At 42.3% G+C, this 15,333-nt stretch overlaps 2 protein-coding genes across 4 annotated transcripts; one reads left to right on the top strand and one right to left on the bottom strand.

Moving 5' to 3' along the window:
• The first annotated feature begins 761 nt into the window (after positions 1-761).
• Positions 762-5,309, top strand: LOC120653808 (polyadenylate-binding protein 2-like). Its single transcript, XM_039931480.1, has 6 exons — positions 762-1,022; positions 1,107-1,206; positions 2,457-2,527; positions 4,470-4,661; positions 4,766-4,887; positions 4,960-5,309. Exons 1-6 carry the CDS (start codon positions 918-920, stop codon positions 5,006-5,008), a joined length of 639 nt encoding a protein of 212 aa, XP_039787414.1. The 5' UTR covers positions 762-917; the 3' UTR covers positions 5,009-5,309.
• A 2,855-nt stretch (positions 5,310-8,164) lies between these two features.
• On the bottom strand, positions 8,165-11,927 carry LOC120653806 (F-box protein FBW2-like). Of its 3 annotated transcripts, none has more exons than XM_039931475.1 (4): positions 11,357-11,927; positions 11,156-11,251; positions 10,392-10,733; positions 8,165-9,112 (listed from the first exon to the last, which is right to left on the bottom strand). In XM_039931475.1, exons 3-4 carry the CDS (start codon positions 10,709-10,711, stop codon positions 8,449-8,451), a joined length of 984 nt encoding a protein of 327 aa, XP_039787409.1. In that variant the 5' UTR covers positions 10,712-10,733; positions 11,156-11,251; positions 11,357-11,927; the 3' UTR covers positions 8,165-8,448. The 3 variants fall into 3 exon arrangements, with proteins under 3 accessions (XP_039787409.1, XP_039787410.1, XP_039787411.1); XM_039931476.1 differs by having other exon boundaries at positions 11,656-11,927; XM_039931477.1 differs by lacking the exon at positions 11,156-11,251 and having other exon boundaries at positions 11,656-11,927.
• Between the last annotated feature and the right edge of the window lie 3,406 nt (positions 11,928-15,333).

Here is a 15,333-nt window from a genome sequence, read left to right as displayed (position 1 = left end):
CCAGAGCTCCTCTTTAATGTCCTAGTTATTTCTTTTCCCCCAACCACACCACCGCCAGCAGCCTGGGCTCTTGCTCCTCGCGCCATGTGCCTCCTCTCAAGCCGCCTCCACCTCTGTTCCTCATTGTCACGATCAGACCAGCAGGCAGATGAAACACGACCTCTTCCTGGACGGGAGAGAAGAGAGAGTGTGCATGTGTGAGAGAGAAGAGAGAGTTTTTGCCAGTGCGTGAGTGTGCATGTATGAGAGAGAAGAGAGAGAGAGCTGCTGAGTGTGCATGTATGAGAGAGAAGAGAGAGAGCTGCTGCTAATTGATTGCTCTGCTGTGCTTGGCGTGGAAAAAGGAGAGCATGTGCTGATTTACTCGGTGGAGAGAGAGCAGTGAGCCTGTCACGATCAGACCAGAAGGCAGATGAAACACGAGCTATTTCCGTCCTCTAAAAATATTGAAGAACCAGCTAGCCTGGACCGGCCGCCCAGCTGCCGGGCGGCCTGAGGGGCCGGCCGCCCCGCTGCCGGGCGACCGGTCCTTTAGGGACCGGAACGCAATTTTTTTACAAAATTTTTTACAGATAAGCCTCTGCCGCCCGGCAGCGGGGCGACCAGGTGCCGGCCGCTCGGCAGCTGGGCGGCCGGGGTATATTTTTGTAAATTTCGAAAACGAAAAAATATTTTTGTAAAAAATGAAAATAAAAAAATAAAAAACCGCCACCACAAGGCCCATCCTTAAACTCACAGCCCAAGCCCACCCACCTGGACCGTCCCGTCCGAGGCGACGGATCTCTTTGCTCACCGAACCAGCACGGTAGCACCTCTTATCAAAAAAAAAAAAAAGCACGGTAGCACCTGCCGAATCGGGTCAGATCGGGCCATCGGGGGGACTCTGGGAGTCGAAGGCCGAAGGAGCTCACGCCGCGATGGACGAGGAGGAGCACGAGGTGTACGGCCAGGAGATCCCGGAGGACGGCGACATGGACGGCGCCGACGTCGATATGGCCGCCGGCGGGGACGACGCGGCGAAGGTGCCATCCCTGGATCCGTGTCTCTTACGCTAAACCCTAACCCTAGGCCCGTAGGGATAGCTGACTCCGTTGGGGTTCTTCCAGCTGCAGGAGCTCGACGAGATGAAGCGCAGGCTGAAGGAGATGGAGGAGGAGGCTGCCGCCCTCCGCGATATGCAGGCCAAGGTCGCCAAGGAGATGCAAGGTTGTCTTCCCAATGTGCTCGCCAACCTCGCCTTTTCGATGCTTGTACTTTTGCGGTGTATTTAGGCTACAAAAACTATTAGATATTCTTCGCTAAATAGTTTTGACGATCTGTGCATAGATGGAGCTATAAGGCTGTTCGATCCAGTTAAGATCAGTGCCTGTAAATATGACCGGATTTGGTACTCCGTAAAATTATGAGCTAGTGACTAATCCTGCATCATTTTAGTTTGCATGCTTTTTAACCTGAAGTATGCAATCATGCCATTGATATTTTCTACACAATTGGATTCCAGATTTCCATTGCTTACATGTTGTGCGTGTAACTTGTATTTCTGTGTTATGATCTCACGGTGGTTAGAATCCAATCTGACATGGAGTCTAGCTATCCTTTCAGATTATTTCCTTGGTCACTTATGACCGTGAACGCGCTGAAAAGCTTCCGTGTCGAAAGTTATATTTGCCACACACACCTCCCCCTCGTGATACTTGTCCCTTGATCTCTGTTTTCTACCATTCTTCTACCACTTTTTAGATCCTTTAATCTTCTGTGTTCCTCTGCCTATTATCAAATATATCGTATTCACAGGTCCCTAATTATGCAAATCGGCAATCTATATGTTTCATCTATTGCTTACTGCATACTCTAAACCATACCAGTAATCATGGATTTATGTATATGCTATGGAAGTAGTTCTTTCACTGAAGTGGCGAATTCATTCTTCTGTGTAGTGGCATACTTGATTCCATGGGTTCACTTTGTTGTGCCTCACTGTTTGATGGTTTTCAAATGAAAACTTATTCTGGACAGAATATAGGTTGCTACCTCTTGTGAATTGGGATTCCTTCTGGTATAATTATGTTAATCCAAATTGGTACCTTGGGTCTTTGTTTTCTGCCATGTTTGATTTTTTTAAGACTACGAGATTATGAATATATACTAAGGCTAATCTACATGTAGGAGTTTCATGCTTCTAAACAAATATTTTAAAAGTTATTGATGGTCGATGTTTTAAATAGGTATCAATTATTTGTGTGCATATGGTCCATGTCCCATGTTTCAACGTGCCATATATCAAAAGAAAATTTAAATGTCTGTCTTGATGAGCCTTCAAAATTTTTTTTGTGTGTCTTCTCATGGACATGCTGGTCTATCATGTTTTAGTGTGATCGTGGGTTTACTTTAATTTTCGCTTGCTAGTCCAGTACAGGGTGCAAGTTCTCCTTACAGAATCACTCTTTGTTTTGCAGGAGGTGACCCTAGTGCATCTACAGCTGAGGCGAAGGAGCAGGTGGATGCCCGCTCTGTGTATGTTGGAAATGTAAGATTTTATAAGCTCTCTTTCTCTCTTTCCCTACTCTTGGTGTATGTGCCTGTGTTTTGTTGCATATTTGCATGAGTATGTTTTCTTGCTGTTAAATTTCTATATAGTTTTCTACGTGATATTAAAGATAGAGGAGAAAATATGGATGTCTGTGTTATGAAATAGTACACACATATTGCGTAGTTGCTAACTGGAAATTTAATTGGCAGTTCTCACATAATTAAGAAATGTTTCCCGCAAAAAACCCCACAGCCTAATTCCCTCGTTCTGAAATTCAATGGTTGCCTACTGAAATAACGATTCAGTGCTGGATAGCTTGTTTCACATTTCAGTATTGCCTCCTTGCCCTGATGCCTTATTCCGTTATTTAGAATGCAATGTGCTGCTGTTGTGAAGTGTCTTATTTGCGCTTTATCATCATCTTTTGCTATCAGTACACATCAATAGTCCTTTGTTTTGTCTTTATGGTGACTTATTTTGCTGCTTTTTGTGCATTAATTAAGTAACAGTGATGGTCGCAGGGTTGTGTGCTTGACAAGCCTTTCAAATTGACTAATGGGCACCTGGCCCATATTTAGAGTTAGCTTAGTGTGAAAAAAGAAAAGAAAAGATAGAAAGATCTCTGAAAAAATATAAAAGAAGTGCATGGAAAAAGGAAAAGAAAAAAAAAAGAAAGAGTAAAAAAGTATACTATAGATATTATAGGTTAGAAGACCTCCCTGACGAAGCAAAGGAAGTCACCACAGAGCTGATGTGTACACTTGGGATGGCCTTTTTGACTGGAGCCGGCATCTGATGCAGTGACGATCGTAGCTGCTGGTCCAATTATATCACCTGAGTGGTGCATAGGTATGGCATGTAAGTGTAACAATAGGACACCTTAATATTGACACTATTCTTTGCTGTTTGTGAACTTGTGCTCTACCTATCTTCCCACCTTTTCCCTTTTAATCCTCGTCTCACCTAACAATTGTATTTTATTGGATCATATTGTGGTGAGTGAGGACTTCTTTTCTTACTAACATGAGAACAAATGCTTGCTGATATTTAGGTGTATATAAGTGACATGCAGAAGGCATATTCTCAATTTAGAAATTAACAACAGTGTTGAAGAAAATGGAGTTGCACCTTCTCGATGGTGTGGCATACTGGCATGTTCAATTTAGATGATAGCAGTTCCAGGTGCTACAAGGAAAAAAAATTCTGACTGTGCATACTTCTTTCCTTTGCATTCTTGTGTTAGCTGGTAATTGAAAACAAATGGTTTGAAATTGTTTTCTTGCAATGTTAAGTCTTAGGATCTTGGTAAGGTATTACTTCTTTTTCCTATTTACTATCGACTCAGATATCTCCAATATATCCCCTTTTATCTTGTGTGTCTTACATATTAGTTAACTTGACATATCAGTTTTCTTCAATATATCCCTTGGGCTGATGTTTGTCATAGTACATTGTATTTACCTGTAAAAATTGTTATCTCAGTTTTCTTCTAAAGTGGCACCCTGACCTAAGCTTCATTACCAATTAAAATATTCACATATTGTTTGTCACCTCAACATATTCACATATTTGCCATACATATGCCTTCAAAGAATACTAAGTGTACCTTTAAAATGAAACGTTCTAGGATTCTACCAAGCTTATTTTGATAATGAAAGGGTTATCTTTTTAGGGAGTTAAGCACTGTAAGGTTTAACATCAACTATCAACTGTTTTGCACACTGCTTAAGTGATGGTTTTCTTTATTTTTATATGGCTATGGCATCAAATATGGACCGCTCCACTCAGTATTTTTTTTTATTGTGGACCGTTTCACCTGTTTCGTGCTTTGTTTAGTACTGTGAGTTATTATACTTAACTCATATTCTGTGGTCTTACATCTCCATTTGACTCGGCACTCAGTTATCATCATTTTTACTGATACAATCATATACCGTAGGTTGATTATGCGTGTACACCAGAAGAAGTACAGCAGCACTTCCAAGCTTGTGGAACTGTCAATCGGGTGACAATCTTGACCGACAAGTTTGGGCAGCCAAAAGGTTTTGCTTATGTTGAATTTCTGGAACAAGAAGCTGTCCAGGAGGCTCTTAATTTGAATGAATCAGAGTTGCATGGTCGCCAAATTAAGGTACAAAAATATTTGGTGGAGGTTCAATGTGATCTCAAGAAGTCAAGTTCAAAACCGTTTATGAACGATGCTCTATCATACACTCTTTGCTTTGTGCTCAACAGGTTGCACCGAAGAGGACTAATGTCCCTGGGATGAAGCAGCGTCCACCACGCGGGTATAACCCGTACCATGGCTACCCATATAGATCATACGGAGCACCATACTTCCCCCCATATGGTTATGGGTAAGTTTTGTGGTCTTTTATTATGTGGATTTCTAGTTTTCATTTCTAACATATTCATTTATGCCTTTGCAGGAGGGCTCCAAGATTCCGCCGGCCAATGCGCTACAGGCCTTACTTCTGAAGTACGGTGGTCATCCATAGACAGTCCCGGGAATAATTCTACTCCACTCTACCTGCTGCTATTTCATTTGCACTGTTTCATAGTAGTCACTGTTGCGGCCTGAATGCTCCTGCCCCAGTTGTCTTTTGTGACCTCTGTTTAAGTGCCGCCATGTGCGACTTGTAATATCGGCCTGCTGTGATACAAGACGTAGTAACAAACAGCACTGTGATACTGATTCGTGCGCTTTTCCCGGAGTCATTTCAGTATGCACATTTGAAGAATTAACAGTGATATGGATACAGCTGAGCATGAGCCGTCAGTACAAATCCAACTGAAACCAAAAAATGGTGAGTTAAATCCAAATGAAGCCAAGCAGCCGTAGTCACTATCACCAGTTCACAACTATCATCTCTCAGGCCTGTTTGTGTGATTGTATCACATCTGTTATAGTTGTTTGCTTTCTATATCGTACTTGTTTGCAGGTGGCTATCTAAGTTCGGTTTCATTGGTGTTTCTCACGCAATTGCTGTAACACTACAACAGTGTCAGCGTCCAATGCTCTGATTACTCTATGGAGCATCCACTGTCATCTCCGATTCCAAGTTCCCAGCACATCGACTAGTGCTGCTGGGCCTCAAGCCTTAACTAACCAGTGCCCTTTTACCAGACAGTAAACCTGCAAATCGAAAGCCTCAACTAATAATCAGCCTCCCATATACCAGGCTGTTTACCGCGGGCAAAGCTGATCCGTGGTTACCGCAGCGCCGACATAAAGTCTCTGTAACATACTACTAGTATCACTTTTCCTCCCTCTTTTGCCCATCATTCCAACACAGAAAGAATATTGCAGACTGCCTCTGATTGCTCTCATGATGCTGCTGATGCCAAAGAGAGGGTCACAGCCTCACAGGATCATAGCACAGCGCAGCGATGGTTACATGAACAGCAACAACCTGATAAGGCTTAGCCGGCAGCCCTACTCCTCCATGCTATTGTCAACCACAAGTTCCAACAGGGAATCTTGCAAAGTTAATAAAGCTAGGGGACAAAGGCGTGGCAGGTGAGGTGAGGGCGCATGGAAAACATAAAAACAAAAGTGAAAAGGGCGAGGCTTGGGGTCGCAAAGAGTACAGACATCCTATTCAGAAATCCCCCATTAACAATCCTGATGCCGGTGTCAATTGCGGATTTCCAAAAAATTTAATCCTTTCCCTATCCTTTTGAGACCACACTGATCAAGAAAGATCTGAGCCACTGGCATGCAGCAAAGTGTAGTGCCGTACGAGTATTTGCCAAAAATGTGTACGCTGGAGTAGGACAGAACAGTACAGTAGGCCCAGAGCCATGTGTACTTTTTTATCTCAGCCCTTAGTCCTTTGTTTTTCTGTTTTCCTTGCTCTAGCTCTTCAACCCAAACACTAAAAAGAAAGAAAGTCTCCAGCTCAAGTTTAGTATAGATAACCCCTTTTCACCATTTGTTTGTCTGGATATTAGAGTGATAATATCAAGGGCAAGAAAAAAAAACACAACGCACTATAGCCAAAATTCAGAAGAATCATTGCTGATACACTTGTTCCTCGGCACAGGACACATGCATAGCAGCAGCAGCGTGATGTCAAGTAGGCAAATCCTGGCCCAATGATCTCTCCCAAAGATTAGTGCTACTAGCACAGATCATGCCCACAACGCATCAAAACATCTTTGCCACAGGCATCCATCCGTTTGTTATATTCGTTTGTTTTATTCATTATAAACATGAATCGGATCGGATACGCATGGAATCGGATTCGGATAGCACTTTTTACCACATTTTAACTCGGATATAGATACGGATTCGGATATTGTCGGATACGATGCAAAACGGATGTCTCGAATTTAGATACGGGATTCGGATATTTACTTGATTTGGAACATAGTTATATTCGTTTGTTTTATTCATTATAAACATATTTCGAATGTATGGCTAAGTCATTATACAATAAAGATTAAAGTATGTAACCGTTGTAGTTAAAAAAACATCTCATCAAAACATATTTATCCATAAATATTTAAATAGTTAATAATATAAAGATATAAAATGCAAATGAATAAATATATTAATAGAAATATCAATAGTTATAAAGAATAAATGGAATAAAGTATATTTATAATTTTATCAATAAGTGGTAAACCAAAGTAAATTAAAATCAATACGATTATCCATATCAAGATATAGTTAATTAAATTGAAATTAATTAAACTTAATCTCTATATATCATTAGTAATATTAAACCTAGTAGCACATGTCATTTATTCATGATCACTCTTAAATAGTTCCACTAAATACATTATTATTAATACTAAAATTAATATATCACTAGTCATTAGTTATATATATAATTTTTTATTAATAGTTTCCTATGTGTTTATTCTTATTCGAATACGGATGTTGCGGATATTGTCGAATACGGATATAGAATCGGATAGAGAAAAATGAGGAAAAACGAATTCGGATATATCCACTTTAATACCACATTACAATCAAATACAGATACGGATATTCATATTAGGTGCGGATACGAATATAAATGCAAAAAATTCGGATAACTATTTGCACGTTCCCACCCTTACCTCAAGTTAGATAAAATAGGCCGCACCTGCCTCCTGCTCGCATGGGAATTGGGAAAACCCCGTCAGAATCTAGCGCGCAGCGCCAAGAGCCTCGCAGGCGGCGGCAGGCGCTCTCTCCAGCGATAGGCAGAGGCCGGGGCTAGCTTGCCTTGCAAGAGACAATCGGCTGGGCAGGGCGCCCACCCCCCACCGATCCTGAGGAAAGATCCCCGCTTCCTCACATGGTTTCGGGGCGAAATCTTTGGGATGGATCAATCAGGCGGCCAGGAGCCGTGGTCCGGCCGGCTCCGGCCCGGCCTAAAAGCGGAGTAGCTTTTAGCTGCTTGCGTGCGCCCGGCTGCCTGGCCTGGCCTGGCCTGCCGCTGCCACTGCATTGGCATGGCATGTGCTGCGGCATCTCACAACTCTTCCTCCGCTGCTGCCGTGCTGCGTCGCTTGCGTGGCGGGCCACGACTGCGGCACTGCACATCGATCCTGTCCAGTTGCAGAGGCCACGCAATCTTTGCAATCGTGATGTACTGGCTCACATGGATTGACCCAGGAGATACAATACAAGGATCGTCATGAGACAGAGTTGAGTTTTTTTTTTCCTCTCTAGAATGGCACGGTGAAATCTCACCGTCGCATGTTGATTTGCTTCATGTAAACACCAGAGTTTACATCTAGATTGTACTACTATTAGCAGTCCACTTAACATATCTGCAAGCTAGAGGGAGAGGGAGTAGTGATGTCGCAGACTCGGTACAGCAACATGTCTGCAAGCTCAGCTCAGGAACAACACACGCACACGCGCACAGCCGCACACAGAGTAGAAAGAAAGCAAGCAAGAACTAACTGCTGCAGTGATCTCACGGCGACGGTGGCCAGTCGAAGCCGGCGAAGCTCTCGCTGAAGCCGCCGCCGTAGAACCTGACCTCGAGGTTCTCGAGGTCGAGGCCCTGCCCGTCGTCCCAGATGGCCTCGTCGTCGCTGCCGACGGCGTAGTAGCCGTCGACGTCGTCCATGAACTCCCACGAGTAGATGGACGAGACGTCGTCCGAGTAGTCGGAGCACTCCTCCCAGTAGCTGTTCTCGTAGCAGTCCTCCACGCGCGGGCCCAGCACGCGCAGCCCCGGGTGGCGCTCCCGCAGGGACTTGTCGTCCACGGCCCAGCAGCCGCGCAGGTCCAGGAACTTGAGCTCGCGGCACTGCCCCAGGATCTCCGCCACTGCCTCCGTCGTGATCAGCATGTACCCCATCTCCAGGTGCCGGAGCTTGGGCATGCTGCACGCGATGGCGTGGGCCTCGTCGTGCTGGCACTCCTTGTCCGCCAGGTCGATCGGGTGCATCACCCGCCGGAGCCCGACCAGGGACTTGCAGTGCTTGCCGAAAGCCTCCAGGGCGCGAGCCCCGATCTTGGTGCAGCTGCTGATGTCTAGGAAAGTGACGTTGGATAGCCGGGGAGCCACAGTTTCCACGATGGAGTCGCTGATCTCACTCCGCGGAATCTCCAGGGCGCGAAGAGCTCGTGCGCTAGTGAACCAAAAGATTGAGGGAAATGCAATGCAAGCAGGGTCAGAGTAATCCTTTTTCTGAAAGTCTACACTGTAACTCTGATGACAAACAACTATGACAGTTACAGTATGTGGACCAACTGATGAACCCAAGCTTGTGACCAGCCACTAGGCAGGCAATAGGACGCGTAATGGTGAGAGCCTCAGTGTATGACTGTACGCATGTGCATGCCAGTAGTTGTGTGTGTACTTGAGAATCCAATAATTTGTATTGCCCACGAACATTTTAGCTCAATTCAGAACAACAGATCTAATCCTAGTTCGCCGTGCAGGCATTTCAGAACACTACACATCAGGTGCTGCAAACTCTGTATCAACATTTTCATGTACAAAACCCATCCATGAAGCGAACTGAAAACAGTGGTTTGAATTAGATGCTACACTGTTACTATACATACTCTCTGTGACTGAGAGCTGACTTTATCTGGGGACCCTTTATTTGCTCCTATATTTCAAAGGGATGGCAAAGTTCGACAAGGTGAACTACTCGCCCGATGTAGTAATCAACTAACTACATTGATCAAGCCAGCCTAGACTTTTATAAATAAGACCTGAATTGCAGACCAGAAATTTAAATTTGAGTATTTGACAGAGTGATCTGCCTATTCTCTGCAATGGCCCTGTGTTTGGTTCGGCGTGGCCATTCTAGAGTTCCTAGCGCGCATGTTTCCCAAGAGAAGAATCTCACGTGTATGAAATACTAAATGAAGTCTATTTACAAAACTTTTTCAGAGATGGATGTAACTTTTCGTGACGAATCTAATGACGGTAATTAATCGATGATTAGCTATAGTGATGCTATAGTAACCATCCTCAAATCACGCGGCGGTCAAAGGCCACATTAGAATCTTCAGGGTTCCCAGTGCGGGGTTCTGAAGTTGGTTTTGTAAACTGATTTTATTTGACACCGTAATTAGCAGTCAAATTACGTTCTAGCCCATTCTAGAAAAAACCAAACAGGGCCAATCAAGCGTCCAATCGCAGCTCACGCGGCTGATAACTGACCAATGGAGATACGGATACCTACTGAGCTGAATCTATCTCAAATGTACATTCTAAAATTCGGGTTGCATTACGAAGAGCACGGATTTCTAATCTAAATGGTCCGTTGGGGAAAGCAGTAATTTCACAATAATTTTGCAGAAATGTTCACTACCCACGGTAATCGCGACAGAACCAATATGAGAAGAAAATGGAAACGGAAAGTAGCAGACAGCATCGCCAGAATTCGCACTTACTGGTCTCCTATGAACGAGAGGAGCGGGTCGCAGGGCAGCCCGGAGACGCTGATGCGGCGGCACGAGCCGCCGCTGCGGCTGACGAGCAGCTCGACCATGCGGCCGATCTGCTCCGGCTTGCTCTGCTGCTGGCTCCACTCCTCGATGTCGATCTCCTGCCAGCAGTAGGGGCCGGCGACCACCCGGCCCCAGGACTTGCACACCCGCGGCAGGACGGTGAGCACCTCCTGGAGCGGTAGGTTGCGGAAGATGAGACCCAGCGCGTCCGGGAGAAGCTCCTCCCAGCACCTGTACTCCTCTGCGTCCTCGCACTCCCCCATCACTCCCCTCCCCCTCCCTCCCCTGCAGCAAGTGAAAGGACCGGCTTTACAAGTTATCCCATTATGATTGACGAATGAATGCTTCAACTACCAAGATGAACTGCCGCAGCTAAGATTAAAAATGGAAGTCGGGGAACAGAGCTGGCAAAACTACTTCATTTCGTACGCCATCTCCCATCAAAGAAGAAACTGAGAAGAACCAACCAAGTCAACTGAAGACAGATCTTGCAAGCAGACTGAACCAACCAGAGAGAACCAAACAATTTGAAAGACCAGATAGAAGGAAGGACGATTTTCATTTGCCCAGCAATCTCATATATTTGCTAATCAGAACTTGGGAAACCATGGAGGAGTGCAGAGGACATAATTCCTTGCTCCAACGGTCCAACCAAGAACCAAAACTTTTTTATTTCCATTTCTTCCTAGGGAGTGGGGGCTGCTTACCTTGGAGATCACTCAAGAGCCAGAGATACTAAAAGTGGCAGCCTCCAAGCAGTAAAATGGCTTGTGTTTGCTGCGGGCAAACCCAAAGAAGGCAGCCTATCCATGAAGCAAGCGAGGGGTGATAAGATGTAAGCGTCATCCAAAAGTTGGCAAGAAAAAGAGCTTCATTAAACACTAAACCTGACTCCAATCACTGCGTACCAGGAAGAGGAAGGCACAGATCTAAAAAGAAGGCCTCTTGCAGTTGCAGGGATGAAAAAAGGGCAGCATGCCAATTGGTGGCCATCCCACATACTATTTCACCCCATGGCCAAACCGAACAAAAGGCATGGCTCCAGATATTTGTGGGGAAGAACGCAAAAGCTTTAGCCTTTTGGGCTCAGCAAAGCAAAAGGGGAAGAAGAATATAATCTTTCCCTTCCCATAATAATTTGCGAGAGAAAACAGCAAGAAACAGCGTCAGGATCCGGGGGGGGAAGCGATTTATTGCCCGTATTTACCGGATTGGTGATGTGGAGACGAAGGCCCAAATTCCAATTTGGATCTGCAGGAGGCAACACCTGATGGAGGGGGGACTGCCCCGGCTGGACTGGAGAGAGAATCGAGAGAGAGAGAGGGCGACACTGCAAGGGAGAATGGCCGCCGGTACAAGGAGGAGACTGAAGAAGGCTGGGGACTGGGAGCTAGCTTCCTCCGTGTGTGCGTGTGTTCTCGAGAAGGAGAAAAAACGAGGCCCGCGCGGCGCACTGTGGATGCAGCTGCCCCCTGCCGATATTGCACAGCATGTGGAATTTCTTTATCTTGCCCGTGTTGTCCTTTTTTTTTGTTTCCACAGAAATCAGAAAGAGAATTCACGAGCCGATAGTAATGACAGTAACAAATGTGAAGTGGTAATCTATTATCTTATTATTTGACCAACAAACGGAGGCTCCACGTTCGCTCTCAAGGTCTAGAAATTCCCAAGTTAATCGAAGGAAAATAGAAAAATAAAAATTACTCATCACTGCTATTATGATAAAAATTAGCCTAAAATACCCATGTGCCTAATTAAAAATTACCCACCACTGTTATTATGATAAAAATTAACCTAAAATACTCCTATGCCTAATTAAAAATTACCCACCAATGCCATTATGAAAAATTAAATATATATATACTGTTAATAAAAACTAAAGCTAACAACAATCAATCAAAATAAAATAAAAATAAAAATAATTATATGCATAATATTATTAAAGCTCAACAAATCAAATTCTCATTTATGGATAGATCATATTTGAATTGTTTTAACCAACAATAAGACATAATTTATGATAATGAACATGGTGATGATGTATGATAAAACATAGTATAATCTTTGAGTAAGAAAAACAATAATCCATCAAAATAAAACAAATAATAATAATAATATGCATAATATTATTAAAGCTCAACAAATCGAATTGTTATTATAGGTAGATCATATTTAAATTGTTTTAATCAACAATAAGATATAATTTAAGATAATGAACATGGTGATGTATGGTAAAAAAATAGTATAATCTTTAAGTAAGGATAAAATGACATGTCAAGACTTAGAAATTCTTACGTTAATCGGAGAAAAATAGAAAAATAAAAATTACCCACCACTGTCATTATGATAAAAATTAGCCTAAAATACACATGTGCCTAATTAAAAATTATCCACCACTGCCATTATGATAAAAATTAGCCTAAAATACCCCTGTGTCTAATTAAAAAGGGAAAAATTGGATCTGTACCATTAAAAGATCCCAAAATTTGATATATATCATCCTGACCCATGTGTTATTGACCCATGTGAACCCCACATGTTAGTGAGATAACGATGGTATATATCTAACTTTGAAATCTTTTAATGGTAAAGATCCAATTTTCTCTAATAAAAATCACCAACCAATGCCATTTTGAAAAATTAAATATATATATATATACTGTTAATAAAAACTAAAGCTAACAACAATCAATCAAAATAAAACAAAAATAAGAATAATTATATACATAATATTATTAAAGCTCAATAAATCAAATTGTTATTATAGATAGATCATATTTGAATTGTTTTAACCAACAATAAGACATAATTTATAATAATGAATATGGTGATGATGTATGGTAAAAAAATATTATAATTTTTGAGTAAGGATAACAACAATCCATCAAAATAAAACAAAAATAATAATAATATGCATAATATTATTAAAGCTCAACAAATCGAATTGTTATTATAAGTAGATCATATTTGAATTGTTTTAATCAACAATAAGACATAATTTACGATAATGAACAGGGTGATGTATGATAAAAAAATAGTATAATATTTAAGTAAGGATAAAATGACATGCAATTTTTTTAATTTTCAATACTAACCGCGCAAATGCACGGGCGATATGCCTAGTAAGGACGATACGCCTAGTTAATTACTATTCCTTCAGTCCGAGACGTAATGGCGAGAGTGGAATTAATAATAGGAGGTAAAAGTAAAAACGAGAAGAATCAAAAGGGTGTGACATGTTGACTTCATCAGAGACGGAAGGGTAGATGCTTGCTGAAGTCGTTTTCTGTCCATCCATCATCTGATTTTATCCCTGATTCGACGCTTCAGCATGGCGAAGTTGAAGAAATTAGGCCCCGTTTAGTCCCTAAAAAGTTTCTCACACTATCCATCACATCGAATCTGCAGACACATGTATGGAATATTAAATGCAGTTGAAAAAAATAAGTAATTACAAAGTCTAATTGATTACCACGAGCTGAATTTTTTAAGACTAATTAGTTTATAATTAGACATTATTTATTAAGTAATAATGAAATATGCTATAGTACCAAAACTCAAACTTTTTCACTAACTAAACCCACCCTTGTTGAAGTAGGCGATAGCGTTAGGTAGATTATTGATACTACTCGCAGTAAAAACTGGGACATGGAACCGGCTGGAAGTGCTGATCATTAGGATCTGCGAGTCCATGGGAATTAAACAATAACAAAACCAAACAATCCTACGACTCTGAAAGACACCGGGGGGCAAGGTCACGTCAGTGTGCAATGGGCCAACCAATGCCTTGGCATCCGCCGGATTCCCATTTCAGGCGTTTCGTTGCGTGGCGAGCACTGTGTCCCAACAGTTGATGCCTCTGTCCGTGGAGAGTTGGCACCTCCGGCGACGCGACGCCGGCGACGCAACGTGCGGCCAATGCTGATGATTTCCTCCTCCTCCCGTGGAGAGCAAGCAGCTTGCTGCCATCACACTAAGGCCGTGTTTAGATTGAACGCAAAAAAATTTTACGATAGAATCTTGTTAATTTGAAATACTAAATGAAGTCTATTTATAAATTTTTTTTGGACAGATGGGTTGTAAATCACGCGATGAATCTAATGATGCTAACTAATTCATGATTAATCCATAATTCTCGGATGGTTACTGTAGCATCACTGTTGTAAATAATGGATTAAGTAGGCTCATTAGATTCGTCTCGCGATTTACAACTCATCTATGCAAAAAGTTTTATAAATATACTTCATTTAATACTCCATGCATGTGTCGAAATATTTGATGTGATGTTTTTTTCCGTTTACGAGGTTTACGGATTGTAATCTAAACAGAGCCTAAACGCAAGACTTTTTTTTAAGCAAACACTAAACGCAAGACTGACTTTGACCTACTCTACTTGCAGAACGGATTTTGATTCCTCTCTAGAAGTCCCTAGAACAGATTTTGACAGTAAATTATGGTGTAAAATAAAGCAAGTTTACAAAACCAAATCCTGAACCCCGCACTAGGAACCTTGAAGAATCTAATGAGACCTTTGACCGCGCGATTAGAGGATGATTATTGTAGCGTCTCTGTAGCTAATCATCAATTAATTATAGTCATTAGATTTATCGCGAAAAGTTACACTCATTTTTGAAAAGATTTTGCAAATGGACTTTATTTAATCCGTTATGCGTGCACTAGAATACCCGTTCTAAGATTCCTAGAACGGAACCAAACGGGCCATTGAGTCTGAACACCTAAATAACAAATTGGGCAGCTTCATTCGGGACATCTTAGATAATAGATAGTACTAGTACTGTTCTTTAACATTTCTTGTAGCTACCAGCTAGGGATTTTTTTTTTGTATCTTTTTTCTCTCGGTTTTGTTTTGTTCAGACCTTGTTCA

Source organism: Panicum virgatum, chromosome 1N (assembly GCF_016808335.1).
Source record: "Panicum virgatum strain AP13 chromosome 1N, P.virgatum_v5, whole genome shotgun sequence".
In the NCBI taxonomy this organism is placed as follows: domain Eukaryota; kingdom Viridiplantae; phylum Streptophyta; class Magnoliopsida; order Poales; family Poaceae; genus Panicum; species Panicum virgatum.
Note: the sequence above shows the minus strand (reverse complement) of the source record. Positions and strands in the feature narration are given on the sequence as shown.